This window comes from Pristiophorus japonicus, chromosome 20, assembly GCF_044704955.1.
Source record: "Pristiophorus japonicus isolate sPriJap1 chromosome 20, sPriJap1.hap1, whole genome shotgun sequence".
Taxonomy (NCBI): domain Eukaryota; kingdom Metazoa; phylum Chordata; class Chondrichthyes; family Pristiophoridae; genus Pristiophorus; species Pristiophorus japonicus.
The window spans coordinates 40177794-40192609 of NC_091996.1; the positions used below are offsets into that span (position 1 = coordinate 40177794).

The 14816-nt window shown below is 53.3% G+C and overlaps 1 protein-coding gene across 7 annotated transcripts in view; it reads left to right on the forward strand.

The window, feature by feature from the left end:
* The window catches only part of LOC139232495 (bromodomain-containing protein 3-like), a 39645-nt gene that overhangs the window by 20224 nt on the left and 4605 nt on the right, over positions 1–14816 (forward strand). For 2 of the 7 annotated variants that reach the window (XM_070862801.1, XM_070862800.1), the window contains exons 6-11: positions 1258–1629; positions 6764–6892; positions 7775–8005; positions 10462–10691; positions 11822–12114; positions 14212–14343. In XM_070862801.1, coding sequence (XP_070718902.1) covers positions 1258–1629; positions 6764–6892; positions 7775–8005; positions 10462–10691; positions 11822–12114; positions 14212–14343 — 1387 coding nt within the window. The remainder of the gene's footprint in view (positions 1–1257; positions 1630–6763; positions 6893–7774; positions 8006–10461; positions 10692–11821; positions 12115–14211; positions 14344–14816) is intronic. The other 5 variants (XM_070862802.1, XM_070862803.1, XM_070862804.1 and 2 more) reach the window with 5 other exon arrangements.

A 14816-nucleotide genomic window follows, 5' to 3' on the forward strand; every position in this document is an offset into this window, starting at 1 on the left:
AGGTTACTGCACAAGATAAGAGCTCACGATGTTGGGGGTAATATATTAGCATGGATAGAGGATTGGCTAACTAACAGAAAACAGAGAGTCGGGATAATATAGTTTTCATATTGGCAAACTATAACTAGTGGGGTGCCACAGGGATCAGTGCTGGGACCTCAACTATTTACAATTTACATTAATGACTTAATGAAGGTTGGGCCTGTACTCATTGGAGTTCAGAAGAATGAGAGGTGAACATATAAGATTCTGAGAGGGCTTGATAGGGAAGATGCAGAGAGGATATTTCCCCTTGTGGGGAGATCTAGAACTAGGGGCATAGTCTCAGAATAAGGGGTCGCCCATTTAAAATGGAGATTGGGAGAAATTTCTTCTTCCGGAGGGTCGTGAATCTTTGGAATTCTCTACCCCAGAGAGTTGTGGAGGCTGGGTCATTGAATATATTTAAGGTGGAGATAGACAGATTTTTGAATGATACGGGAGTCCAGGGTTATGTGGAGCGGGCAGGAAAGTGGAGTTGAGGCCAAGATCAGATCAGCCATGATCTTATTGAATGGCGGAGCAGGCTCGAGAGGCCGATTGGTCTACTCCTCCTATTTCTTATGTTCTCTCACATTTCTTATTCCCAGATTTATTTCCTTGAATCAGTGGGACTCACTCTTGTGTCAGAAAGTTCGAGTCGCGCTCCAGACACTTGGACACAAAATCCAGGCCGCACTGCTGGAGGGGCAGTGCTGCGGGAGCGCCGCACTGTCGGTGGGGGAGTGCTGAGTGAGAGTGCTGCACTGTCGAAGGGGCAGTACTGAGGGATTGCTGCACTGTCGGAGGGGCAGTACTGAGGGATTGCTGCACTGTCGGAGGGGCAGTACTGAGGGAGTGCTGCACTGTTGGATCTATCAGAGGACTTGTGTTTGTTGGGACAGTGTAGAGGGAGCTTTACTCTGTATCTAACCCATGCTGTCCCTGCTGGGAGTGTTTGCTGGGGACAGTGTAGAGAGAGCTTTTCTCTGTATTTAACCCGTGCTGTACCTGCCCTGGGAGTGTTTGATGGTTCCATCAATGATACAATATTGCATTTGTGAACTTGGCAGCAGCGAAAGTAACATTTTGTGGAGTGAATTGCGTGTTGGATGCAGAGTACTATCACTGGGCTGAGTGGGCGCGGTGATATGGACGGGAGAAGATTGTGGATTTGGGGCGCGAGTTGGCGACTAATCGGGTTATTGATACTGAAAGCCATTTGTTTATTTGTTCCAGAAAAGAGGTGTGAAGCGGAAAGCCGACACCACGACGCCCAGCACCTGTGCCATCGCCGCGAGTTGCGCCGAGTCCCCTCCCCCGCCTGTGGTGGAGCCCAAACCCGCCAAGCTGGCATCTCGGCGGGAGAGCGGGCGTCCCATCAAAGCGCCGCGAAAGGATCTGGAGGAGGCAGAGCTGCAGCTGCCCCTGGGCAAGAAGGGCAAGCTAACCGAGCACCTGCGGCACTGCGACAGTATCCTGAGGGAAATGCTGTCGAAGAAACACGCCGCCTACGCCTGGCCCTTCTACAAACCCGTGGACGCAGAGGCCCTGGAGCTCCACGATTACCACCAGATCATCAAGCACCCCATGGACCTCAGCAGCGTGAAGGTAGGTCCCCACCTCTGGCCTTGCCACCACGTGGGAACTCGCAATCCCTCCCTCTGTCTCTGTCTCTCTGCCCCTCTCTGTCTCTGTGGGCCCCCTCCTCTCTGTCTCTGTGGGCCCCCTCCTCTCTGTCTCTGTGGGCCCCCTCCTCTCTGTCTCTGTGGGCCCCCTCCTCTCTGTCTCTGTGGGCCCCCTCCTCTCTGTCTCTGTGGGCCCCCTCCTCTCTGTCTCTGTGGGCCCCCTCCTCTCTGTCTCTGTGGGCCCCCTCCTCTCTGTCTCTGTGGGCCCCCTCCTCTCTGTCTCTGTGGGCCCCCCTCCCCTTGACTCCCACACTCGTGTGCCCCCTTCCCCTCTCCCTCTCTCTCTCTGTCTGTCTCTCTCTCTCGCCCTCGCCTTGGTTACGGTGTCCTGTCTCCATCGCTACTATTCACTTTGTTCCTGATCCCTGTATTGGTAATTAGTGAGGGTTTTCGGGGCCGGTGGTGTGGAGGGGGCTGCTGGGTAGGACTAGGGTTTTGCGCGGACATCGGTTCCACGAGCTTGACCCCCTTCTGCTACCTCGGGAATAGAAAAAGTAGAAAGAGTTGCATTTCTACAGCGCCTTTCACAACCTCAGCACATCCCAAAGCACTTCATAGCCAATGAAGTGCTTTTTGAAGGTTAGTCACTGTTGTAATGTAGAAGACACGACAGCCAAATTGCGCACAGCAAGCTCCCACAAGCAGCAGTGCGAAAAATAAAAGACCAGAAAGGTGATAGCCATGGCTCATTGGGTGGCAGTCTTGCCTCCGAGTCAGAAGGTCGTGGGTTCATGACCCACTCCGGAGCACATAATCCAAGTTGACATTCCCCAGTGCAGTACTGAGGGCATGCTGCACTGTCGGAGGTGCCGTCTTTCGGATGAGACATTAAACCAAAGCCCATTTGCTCTCGGTTTGTTCTCCCCGATGGCCAATATTTATCCCTCAATCAACCTCACTAAAACAGATTATCTACATAGGATATACGACACAGAAACAGGCCATTTGGCCCAACCAGTCCATGCTGGCATTTATGCTCCACTCGAGCCGCCTCCTGTTTTTCCTCATGTAAATCTATCAGCATAACCCTCTATTCCCTTCTCCCTCATCTGCTTGTCCAGCCTCCCCTTAAATGTATCTATACTATTTGCTTCAACCACTCCCTGTGGCAGCGAGTTCCACATTCTCACCACTCTTTGGGTAAAGAAGTTTCTTCTGAATTCCCTATTGGATTTCTTAGTGACGATCTTATATTGATGGCCTCTATTTATGCTCTTCCCCACAAGTGGAAACATTCTCTCTGTCTCCACTCTGTCAAAACCTTTCATAATTTTAAATACCTCTATTAGGTTGGCCCTCAGCCTTTTTTCAAGAGAAAAGAGACCCAGCCTGTTCATCCTTTCCTGATATGTATACCCTCACATTCACAAGGTATCATCCTTGTAAATCTTCTCTGCACCCTCTCCAGTGCCTCTATATCCTTTTTATAATATGGCAAACAGAATTGTACGCAGCACTCAAGTATGGTCTCACCAAGGTTCGATACAGGTTTAGCATAACTTCCCTACTTTTCAATTCTATTCCTCTAGAAATAAACCCTAGTGTTTGGTTTGCTTTTTTATGGCCTTGCTAACCTGTGTCGGTACTTTTAGTGATTTGTGTAATTGTACTCCGAGATACCTTTGTCCCTCGACCCCGCCCAGACTCGCACTCTCCAAGTAATAAGTGACATCCCTATTCTACCTACCAAAATGTAATACCCAATTATGTGCCCATTTTGCAAGTTTATTAATGTTCTCCTGTAATTTGTTGTAGTCCTCCTCAGTATTTACAATCTATATTAATGACTTGGATGTCGGGACCGAGTGTAATGTAGCCAAGTTTGCTGATGATACAAAGATGAGTGGGAAAGCAAATTGTGAGGAGGACATACAAAATCTGCAAAGGGATATAGTCAGTGAGTGGGCAGAAATTTGGCAGATAGAGTATAATGTGGGAAAATGTGAGGTTATCCACTTTGGCAGAAAAAATAGAAAACTAAATTATAATTTAAATGGAGAAAAATTGTAAAGTGCTGCAGTACAGAGGGACCTGGGGGTCCTTGTGCATGAAACACAAAAAGTGAGTATGCAGGTACAGCAAGATTCAGAAAGGCAAATGGAATGTTGGCCTTTATTGCAAGAGGGATGGAGTATAAAAGCAGATAAGTCCTGCTACAACTGTACAGGGTATTGGTGAGGCCACACCTGGAGTACTGCGTACAGTTTTGGTCTCTGTATTTGAGGGGGGATACACAGGTTGAACCTCCCTTATCCAGAATTCCCTTATCAGGAACCACCCCTCATACAGGACTATTCCCGGCCACAGGGTGGTGCATGCGCAGAAATTTGGCATGAACAAATTGAAGTCCTTCCTCACTGCCGATTCCGCAATCGCTGGCCTGACCCCGCGATTTCCCTCCCCCCTCTTCCCCCCCCCCCCCCCCCCCCCCCCCCCCAATGATCTCTCTGCTACACTCCCAGCCCCAAGCCAGCCAGCCCCGATATCCCCTTGCTCAGTACCTGTACCATCCACCCCACGTCCGGAAAAATCCTTTATCCAGAACAGGCCAGGAGGTTCAACCTGTACTTGCTTTGGAGACTGTTCAGAGAAGGTTCACTAAGTTGATTCCAGAGATGAGGAGGTTCACTTATGAAGATAGGTTGGGCCTATACTCATTGGAGTACAGAAGAATGAGAGGTGATCTTATCGAAACATATAAGCTAATGAGGGGGCTCGACAATGTGGATGCAGAGAGGATATTTCCACTGATAGGGGGAACTAAGACGAGGGAGCATAGTCTCAGAATAAGGGGCCGCCCATTTAAAACTGAGATGAGAAATTTCTTCTCTGAGGGTTGTAAATCTGTGGAATTCTCTGCCCCGGAGAGCTGTGGAGGCTGGGTCATTGAATATATTTAAGGCGGAGACAGACAGATTTTTGAGCGATAAGGGAGTGAAGGGTTATGGGAAGCGGTCAGCCGTGATCTTATTAAATGGCGGAGCAAGCTCGAGGGGTCAAATAGCCGACTCCTGTTCCTATTTCTCATGTTATATTGACTATCCTCCCCCCCCCCCCCCCCCTCCTCAATTTGGTGTCATCCGTAAATTTAAAAGTTGTATTTTTGAATCCAAAGTCTAAATCGTTAATATAAATTGTGAACAACAGTGGTCCCAGCACTGATCCTTGTGGAACACCACTTTCTGCCACTGTGAATGGTTACCCTTTACCTCTACTCTCTGCTTTCTGTCTTGAAGTCAGCTAGCTAGCCATTCTGCTACTTGTCCCCTGACTCCGCATTCTCTGACCTTGTTCATCAGTCTATTATGGGGTACCTTATCGAAGGCCTTTTGAAAATCTAGATAAATTACATCTACTGCATTACCATTGTCTACTCTCCCTGTTACCTCTACACAAAATCAATCAGTTTGGTCAAGCAAGACTTTCACCTTTTGACATCCTTGCTGACAATTCATTATTTAATTTTGGTTTCTAGATGTTCTATTTTTTCCTTTAGTGGGGATTCCATTATTTTTCCGACCACCGATGTTAACCTGACTGCTCTATAATTCCCTGAACATGTTCTATCTCTCTCCTTAAATATAGATATAGTTAACTATCCGCCAGTCCTCTGGCACTACACCTTTTTCTAATGAATTATTAAATGTGTGCAGTAATGCCTCTTCTATCTCTTCTCTAGATTATTTTAACATGTGTGGATCCAATCCCTCCGGACCAGGGGTTTATCCTCCTTTGAGTTTGATTTGATTCTTTAATGTATCCCCCTTTTTTATTTTAAATCCACTTATCTCATTACTAATCTCACCATCCAATGTCAAGTCCACCTATTCTGTCTCCATCTTCTATCCAGTCATTATCACAATGCTGTGTGTGGGAACTTCCGATGCGTCAATTGACTGCCGCGTTTCTTACATTACAACAGTTACTACACTTCAGAAATAATTCATTGGCTGTAAGGCACTTTGGGACGCCCTGAGGTCGTGAAATATTCGATATGAATGCAATGTAATCTTTTATATCCACCTGAACCTGTAGACATTGGTTTAATACCTTAATCAAGAGACTGCCCCTCCGGCAGCGCGGCGCTCCCTCAGTACTGCCCCTCCGGCAGCGCGGCGCTCCCTCAGTACTGCCCCTCCGGCAGCGCGGCGCTCCCTCAGTACTGCCCCTCCGGCAGCGCGGCGCTCCCTCAGTACTGCCCCTCCGGCAGCGCGGCGCTCCCTCAGTACTGCCCCTCCGGCAGCGCGGCGCTCCCTCAGTACTGCCCCTCCGGCAGCGCGGCGCTCCCTCAGTACTGCCCCTCCGGCAGCGCGGCGCTCCCTCAGTACTGCCCCTCCGGCAGCGCGGCGCTCCCTCAGTACTGCCCCTCCGGCAGCGCGGCGCTCCCTCAGTACTGCCCCTCCGGCAGCGCGGCGCTCCCTCAGTACTGCCCCTCCGGCAGCGCGGCGCTCCCTCAGTACTGCCCCTCCGGCAGCGCGGCGCTCCCTCAGTACTGCCCCTCCGGCAGCGCGGCGCTCCCTCAGTACTGCCCCTCCGGCAGCGCGGCGCTCCCTCAGTACTGCCCCTCCGGCAGCGCGGCGCTCCCTCAGTACTGCCCCTCCGGCAGCGTGGTGCTCCCTCAGTACTGCCCCTCGTATTTCCAGTATTTTCTGTTGTTTAGTTTTCCAGCAATCGCAGTTTTCTTGTCCTGAGCCGTGACTCTGGCTTCGAGGCCTGATAAAAGCCTCGAAAGTTACAAGCTCGACCGACGAACCATGTTGATCAGCTGCGATCAAGTGCAGTTTTGCAATTGATTCAATCCCAGATTCCCTTCAGTAACCCATGGAGGGACGGCAGAATCCCAACGAATATTCCGGTCTCTAAGTGCCTGAATCGTTGAAACCGTGTCCCTTGCTTGAACCGACGGGAAGCTGCGTTTTCGATGGTTGCTGACATTTCAGTGCATTGTTTTGTCCTGGGCTTCTGTGTCTGAGATTCTGTCGCAGTCGGGTGTCTGTGTCTTGGTTCTGGAATGTTCTGTTGGCTGTCCTGGGTATTTATTGTAATTCCTTTTGCAGAAAAAGATGGACAGTCGGGATTACCCGGACGCCCAGGGATTTGCCGCTGATATCCGGTTAATGTTTTCCAACTGTTACAAGTACAACCCTCCCGATCACGAGGTGGTGGCGATGGCCAGGAAACTGCAGGTAGGCCCACACCATGACCTTACCCTGGGCACACATTGCGTCCCCTCCCCGGGCCCTGCACCGTGCTCCGACCCCGGGCGCACACCGTGATCCTGGCCAAGCACTGTGACCCCGGGGACACGCAGCGACCTCACAGCGACCCCGGACACACGCTGTGACCCTGGCCAAGCACTGTGACCCCGGGGACACGCAGCGACCTCACAGCGACCCCGGGCACTCGCTGTGACCCTGGCCAAGCTCTGTGACTGCAGGGCACGCGCCAAGACCCTTGCCAAGCTGTGTGACCCCAGGCGCACGATGCGATCTCACAGCGACCCCGGGCACACTCCATGACCCTTACCAAATTCCGTGATCCTGGGCACATGCGATCCCGCCATGACCCTGGGCACACGCCATGATCCCGCCGTGACCCTGGCCAATCTCCGTGACCCCGGGCGCACACCACGACCCTGGCCAAACTGCATGACCCTGGGCACACACCACGACCCTTACCAAGTTCTGTGATCCTGGGCACATGCGACCTCACCATGACCCCGGGCACATGCTGCGATCCCGCCATGACCCCGGGCACACGCCACGACCCCGCCATGACCCCGGGCGCATGCTACGATCCCGCCATGACCCCGGGCGCATGCTACGATCCCGCCATGACCCTGGCCAATCTCCGTGACCCCGGGCACACGCCACGACCCGGCCATGACCCCGGGCGCACACCACGACCCTGGCCAAACTGCGTGACCCCGGGCACACACCACGACCCCGCCATGACCCTGGCCAAGCTCCGTGACCTCGGGCACACACCTCGACTCTGGTGATGGTGAACGATGAGCTGAAACTTCCTTCGCCGTCAGCTGATTGTTGATGTGTCCTGTTCCGTGTTAGGACGTATTCGAAATGCGGTTTGCGAAGATGCCGGACGAGCCTGTTGACGCCTCCCCACCGCCTCCCCTGCCACCCCCGATCGTCGCCAAGCCCAAGGTGCCGTCGAGCGACAGCAGCCGGGAATCCTCGTCCAATTCCAACAGCTCGGATTCGGAAGAGGAGCGGGCGAATCGACTGGCGGAACTGCAGGAGCAGGTGGGTGTCGGCAACCCCTCCACTCAAAGGACCATGGTAGATATCAGCAGCATTCTTTACATTGTACCTGCTTTCTCTAACACTTATTGTCCACTTGTAGCAGCAGCACTGGTCACCGTCCCGAGAGCAATATTGACACCAACACAACTGCTTCAGATTGACCGCTTCATTGCGAAGCATTGACCGCCCCAACGGCTCAAGTAGCTGGCACATGGGCGGCACTCCGGCACTGGGTCATCAGACCGTAAGAAATAGGAGCAGGAGTCGGCGAAACGGCCCCTAGAGTCTGCTCTGCCATTCAATAAGATCATGGCTGATCTGATCTTGGCTTCAACCCCACTTCCCTGCCCGCTCCCCATAACCCTGGACTCTGGACTCTCCGGGTCTGTGCCGCTCCGGGACACAACAGGATGGGTGAATATGTCGCTCTTTGGGGCAATGTTATTCCATCGTCACCACTCTGAATCTCATTGGCTGCCATTCTTGAACTGACGAGAACCAGATGTGGTATTTTCTGGAAAAACAGGTGATGTTGGACCAGAGAACGACAAGTGGTGGAGAACTCTCACTGGGGTACGGGTTCCACACACACTGACTCTCACTGGGGTACGGGTCCCACATACACTGACTCTCACTGGGGTACGGGTCCCACACACACTGACTGGGGTACGGGTCCCACACACACTGACTCTCACTGGGGTACGGGTTCCACACACACTGACTCTCACTGGGGTACGGGTCCCACACACACTGACTCTCACTGGGGTACGGGTCCCACACACACACTGATTCTCACTGGGGTACGGGTTCCACACACACTGACTCTCACTGGGGTACGGGTTCCACACACACTGACTCTCACTGGGGTACGGGTCCCACACACACACTGATTCTCACTGGGGTACGGGTTCCACACACACTGACTCTCACTGGGTTACGGGTCCCACACACACACTGATTCTCACTGGGGTACGGGTTCCACACACACTGACTCTCACTGGGGTACGGGTCCCACACACACTGACTCTCACTGGGGTACGGGTCCCACATACACACTGACTCTCACTGGGGTACGGGTCCCACACACACTGACTCTCACTGGGGTACGGGTCCCACACACACTGACTCTCACTGGGGTACGGGTCCCACACACACACTGACTCTCACTGGGGTACGGGTCCCACACACACTGACTTTCACTGGGGTACGGGTCTCCCACACACACTGACTCTCACTGGGGTATAGGTCCCACTCTCACTGGGGTATGGGTCCCCCATACACTCTCATTTTCCACTGGACATTGATGAGGAGCAGGGCTCTTGGCCGATTTTCCTGGCACTAACCCACAGATACTGAGCCCAATGAGTGCCCCCATGATTAGCAGCACAGCTCCGGGATGGAACTAGGGTCTTATCTGCTCCACTGGCTCAGAACCAAACTGGACCAGTGGCCCAGTGAGCCTTTATTAGAGTGGCTGATGGAAGGACTTGGATTTATATCTTACCTTTCACCACCTGAGGACATCCCAAAGCGTTTTACAGCCAGTGAAGTGCTTTTGAAGTGTAGTCACTGTTGTAATGTGGGAAACATGGCAGCCAATTTGTGCACAACAAGCTCCCACACACAGCAATGTGATAATGACCTGATAATCTGTTTTAGTGATGTTATTGCCCTTCGGTCACATTGTTAGTCCCGTGGGATCTTTCAGCCACCCGAGAGGGCAGACTTTACCTTACTTTAACAACGCATCCAAAAGACGACACCTCCGACAGTGCGGCACTTCCTCAGTACCGTCCCTCCAACAGTGCGGTGCTCCCTCAGTACTGCCCCTCCGACAGTGCAAGGCTCCCTCAGTACTGCCCCTCCGACAGTGCGACACTCCCTCAGTACTGCCCCTCCGACAGTGCGGCCCTCCCTGAGTACTGCCCCTCCGGCAGTGCAAGGCTCCTTCATGCCCCTCCGGCAGTGCGGCGCTGCCTCAGCACCGCCCCTCCGGCAGTGCGGCGCTGCCTCAGCACCGCCCCTCCGGCAGTGCGGCGCTGCCTCAGTACCGCCCCTCCGGCAGTGCGGCGCTGCCTCAGTACCGCCCCTCCGGCAGTGCGGCGCTGCCTCAGTACCGCCCCTCCGGCAGTGCGGCGCTGCCTCAGTGCCGCCCCTCCGGCAGTGCGGCGCTCCCTCAGTGCCGCCCCTCCGGCAGTGCGGCGCTCCCTCAGTGCCGCCCCTCCGACAGTGCGGCGATCCCTCAGTACTGGCCTATGAGTGTCGGCCTGGATTTTGTGTTCAAATCTGTGAAGTGGGTTTTAAGTGCACGACCTTGTGACTGTGAGGCGAGAGTGCTACCTCCTGAGCCGCGGCTGATACCTGGTGCAAGAGCTTTGTGTGTTGTCGCCGGGAGACGGCGAGACGGCAGCTCGGTGCCTGTGTGCAAGTTTGCGGGGTTCCTGGAACGTCGGAGACAGTGGTGGTTTTAATTGTGCTTGTTGTGCCCTCAGCTGAAAGCTGTTCACGAGCAGCTGGCGGCCTTGTCCCAAGCTCCTGTCAGCAAACCGAAGAAGAAGAAAGAGAGGGAGAAAGAGAAAGAGAAGAAGGAGAAAAAGAAGAAGGAGAAACACAAAGTGAAAGCGGAGGAGGAGAAGAAGGGCCGGTCCTCGCAGGGGGCCAAGCAGGCGCAGTCCCGGAAACATGGCAGCCGGAAGGGCAGCAGCGGGAATTCCGTCGCCAGGTGCGATCCCCAGAAACTGCAGCAGCGGCGGTCATTCAGTCAAAAGTCTCGAAGTGCAGACGTGTTTAATATAAACAGGCAGAGTGCAGCAGCAAGGGAGTTAGGGGGAGACTTTTTAAAACACAGGTTAGGCCCCAGCTGGATACTTGTGTCCAATCTGGGCACCGCACTTTAGGGAGGACGTCAAGGCCTTGGAGAGGGTGCACTGGAGATTCACTAGAATAAACAGAACAAGAATTAGGAGCAGGACTCGGCCATTCGGCCCCTCGAGCCTGCTCCGCCATTCACTGATCTTCGACCTCAACTCCACTTTCCTGCTCTGTCCCTATATCCTTTGATTCCCTTAATGGTTCCAGGGATGAGGGACTTCAGTGATGTGGAGAAACTGGGGTTGTTCTTCTTGGAGCAGACAAGGTTAAGGGGAGATTTAATGGAGGTGTTCAGGATTATGAGGGGTTTTGCTCGAATAAATAAGGAGAAACAGTTTCCCATGGCAGGAGGGTCGGTAACCAGAGGACACAGATTAACGATAATTGGCAAAAGAACCAGAGGGGGAGATGAGGAGAAATGTTTTTACGCAGCGAGTTGCTGTGATCAGGAACTGAAAGGGCGCTGGGAGCAGATTCAATAGTAACTTGTAAATGGGAGGGGAAAAGGGGAGGCGGAGGGGGATGTAGTTTCTTTGCTACAAGTGTGATTTTCGGGTCTTGGCAGCATGTATAACAGGCTGAGGAGTAAACAGACGGGTTTTAACTGGTAAATAGAATCGGAGCAGGAAAAGGCCTCTAAGTTACAACTAAACCATCCTTAATGGGAACAACTCCCCCCTCCTTCAACCCCACCTCCCGTCCCCCTCCTTCAACCCCACCTCGCGTCCCCCTCCTTCAACCCCACCTCGCGTCCCCCTCCTTCAACCCCACCTCCCTCGGCCCCGGCTCGGCCTCCCCTCCCCTCCCCCCTCGGCCCCCACGGTTTGACAATTTAACTGTAATGAATGATCTGCAGTGCCTGCCTTTGAAAAGTAACTAGTTTGCTGAGTGTTGGGAGTTCCCAAGGCTGTGGACCCTACTGTATAAATGCACATTCCTTCTCGGCCTGGCCTGGACTGTTTGTCACTTCCTTGTGTTCAGGCCCCTGAAGAAGGCGGCGAAGCAGCCGGCACCGCTCTATGACTCTGAGGAGGAGGAGGAAGCTCAGCCCATGTCCTACGACGAGAAGCGGCAGCTGAGCCTGGATATCAACAAGCTGCCAGGGGAGAAGCTGGGGCGAGTTGTGCACATCATTCAGTCGCGGGAGCCCTCTCTCAGGGACTCCAACCCCGATGAAATTGAAATAGACTTTGAAACGCTGAAGCCCACCACTCTGCGAGAGCTGGAGCGATACGTCAAATCCTGTTTACAGAAAAAGCAACGGAAACCCTACAGTAAGTGGGAATGTTTGGAGCTTTACACCGGGAATCGTAACATCACAATGCGCGTTGTGTGTGTCTGGGATTGGTAATATTGCGAGGGATTGTGTGTGTTTGATTTGCATGGTTGAGTTTTTCATTCATTCTCCCTGCCCCTCCCACCCCCTCCCCACTCTGAAAGAGATGGGTTTCCGCGAGGAGGCTCCAGAACCTCACCAGTCATCATTTTTCATGTGTCACCCATCAGTGTCCTCTTCCATCACAGTAACACAGACTGTGTCACCGCAGCGCGATCAGGCCCGGGGTCTCTGGGTTCCTCCCCCACTCCTGACCCGCGATCAGACCCGGGAACTCTGGGTCCCCCTGACCCGCGATCAGGCCAGGAGTCTCTGGGTTCCTCCCCCACTCCCTGGCCCGCGATCAGACCCGGGGACGCTGGGTCCCCCTGACCCACGATCAGGCCTGGGGTCTCTGGGTCTCCCTCCCCCCGGACCCGCGATCAGGCCCGGGGACTCTGGGTCCGACCACTCCCTGACCCAGAGAGAGGACTGACATCACTCTGAGCCTGGCATTTCCTTCCCTGTGTGGGGCTGGTACTGTGTCAGACAGGGCCCCTCGCAGCGCTGGTAGTCCGAGAGGAGCCTTGCAACATCCGTAAGAAAGAAGTTATCGGGCCATGATCACTGTTTCTGCCTCAGTAACTGCACGTGGTGAGTGTTAATTGGAGGTTGTAGCAGATGCTGCAATAGTCAGGCCACACATGCATAGTAAAGATCAGCAAGGCATTGATGCGACAGTCCAGGTATTTCTCTGGCTCAGTCCATGGAACGCAGTCCATTTTATGGCCATCAGGGGGGCACCAGATAGTAAAGGGCTGCTGACCAGACAGATGATGGTTCGGGGTGGGTGTCGCGGGGCAGGGTTGTCATGGGACGATCACGGGGGGTCATTGATGTGGGTTAATGGGCTCGCTGTTTTGTGTCTGATTTTGTAGCATCATGGAGCCCCCCACCCCCCCACCCATCCAAGAGTTAAGAATGCACCAGCGCGCTCTCCCACTGGTAACTGGCTATCGGTCCAGTGGCCTGCTCTGAAGCTGTTCCTGGGTTTCTCGATCAGTCCAAACCTGACACTATTTTAGACAAGGCCTAATTAAGGTCATTCACAACAGTTACGGAGGTTTGTGGTTCTGTTGCTGCACGAGTAATCCAAAGAACGTGAGTTCAAATCCTATCGTGGGCAATTTCAGAATTTGAGTTCAGGTTTTAAAAAGCTGGGATCAGTATAAGTGGCCATGAAGCTGTCGGATTATCATAAAAACCAAAACTGGTTCACTGATGTCCTTCAGGGAAGGAAACCTGCCGTCCTTACCCGGTCCTGGCCGATAGGTGACTCCAGTCCCACACCAATGTGGTTGACTCTGAAGTGGCCCAGCCAGACACTTAATCGTATCGAACATCAAGGCGGCGGCTCACTACCACCTTCAGGACAACTAGGGATAGGCAATAAATGCTGGTCTTGCCAGCGACGGAGAATGAGTGAAAAGAAAATGGTGTCATTGTTCTGTATTTAATCGCACTGGTAACACCATCTGGCGTCAGTAGCCTTGTGGCACTGCTGCAGATTCATGGCCTGTGATGCCTGGGCCTTTCTCCTGCTTGGCAGCTTTCTGCATGTTGTACACAAGCGTCCTTGATAGTCTGCATGTTGTACACGTGCGTGTAGCATTACATTGACGGTCTGTGTGTGATGCACATGTAACGTTACATTGGCCTGCGTGATTTACACGTGTATAACGGTATATTGATGGTCTGCGTGTTGTACACGTGTGTAACGGTACATTGGTTTGTGTAGTGCAGACGTGTGTAATGATACATTGACGGTCTGCGTGTAGTGCACACGTGTGTAACGGTACATTTGGTCTGCGTGAAGTGCACATGTAAAGATACATTGGGCTGCGTGTAGTGCACACGTGTATAACAGTAGTGATGGTCTGCGTGTAGTGCACACGCGTGTAACGGCACATTGCTCTGTGTTAGCTGACAGCTGCGAGACATGGGCCCGTTCACCATTGCATCGGGATCTGCTTGTAATCTATTTTTCTTATCTAAGGTCCTTATCTTTGTTTCAACCACAAACTTGCAGACAGTTCCCCCGACACGTTCATTGGTAGAGACGGTGAAGAGCAGCAGCCCCAACACCGATCCCTGTGGGACTCCACTAGTAACCGGCCCCCGTTACCAGGTATACAACGTCAACCGCGTTACCGACCTCCATCAACCAAGTAACTTCCTCCAGAAAATCCCACCATTTGGCTGTGATTGGGCCTTCTTTCCCAGAAGCCGTGTTGAGATACTCGATTCACCCCTTCTCTGCTCCCGCGGTCAGGCGCAGAGTCGCAAATCGTCCCCTGCAGTAACGGGCTGATCATTTTCCGGTGCGGACACTCCGTGGGACACCCTCCGGTCCAGTGAGCAATCCCCCACCACAGCAAATTCTTGGGCTCCCATCACTGCCAGTGCCCTCTGGTCAAAGCCAACATCCCAATCAATTCAAACCTGTACGTCTTCTGTCCAGTGTTGCGGTCACCGTCCTGGCTCGGCGGGTCGCACTCCCATCTCTGAGTCAGGTGATCGTGGCTTCAAGCCCTACTCCAGAGCCATGATCCTATAATCGAAGCCAACACTGCAGCACTGATGGAGGGGCAGTACTGAGGG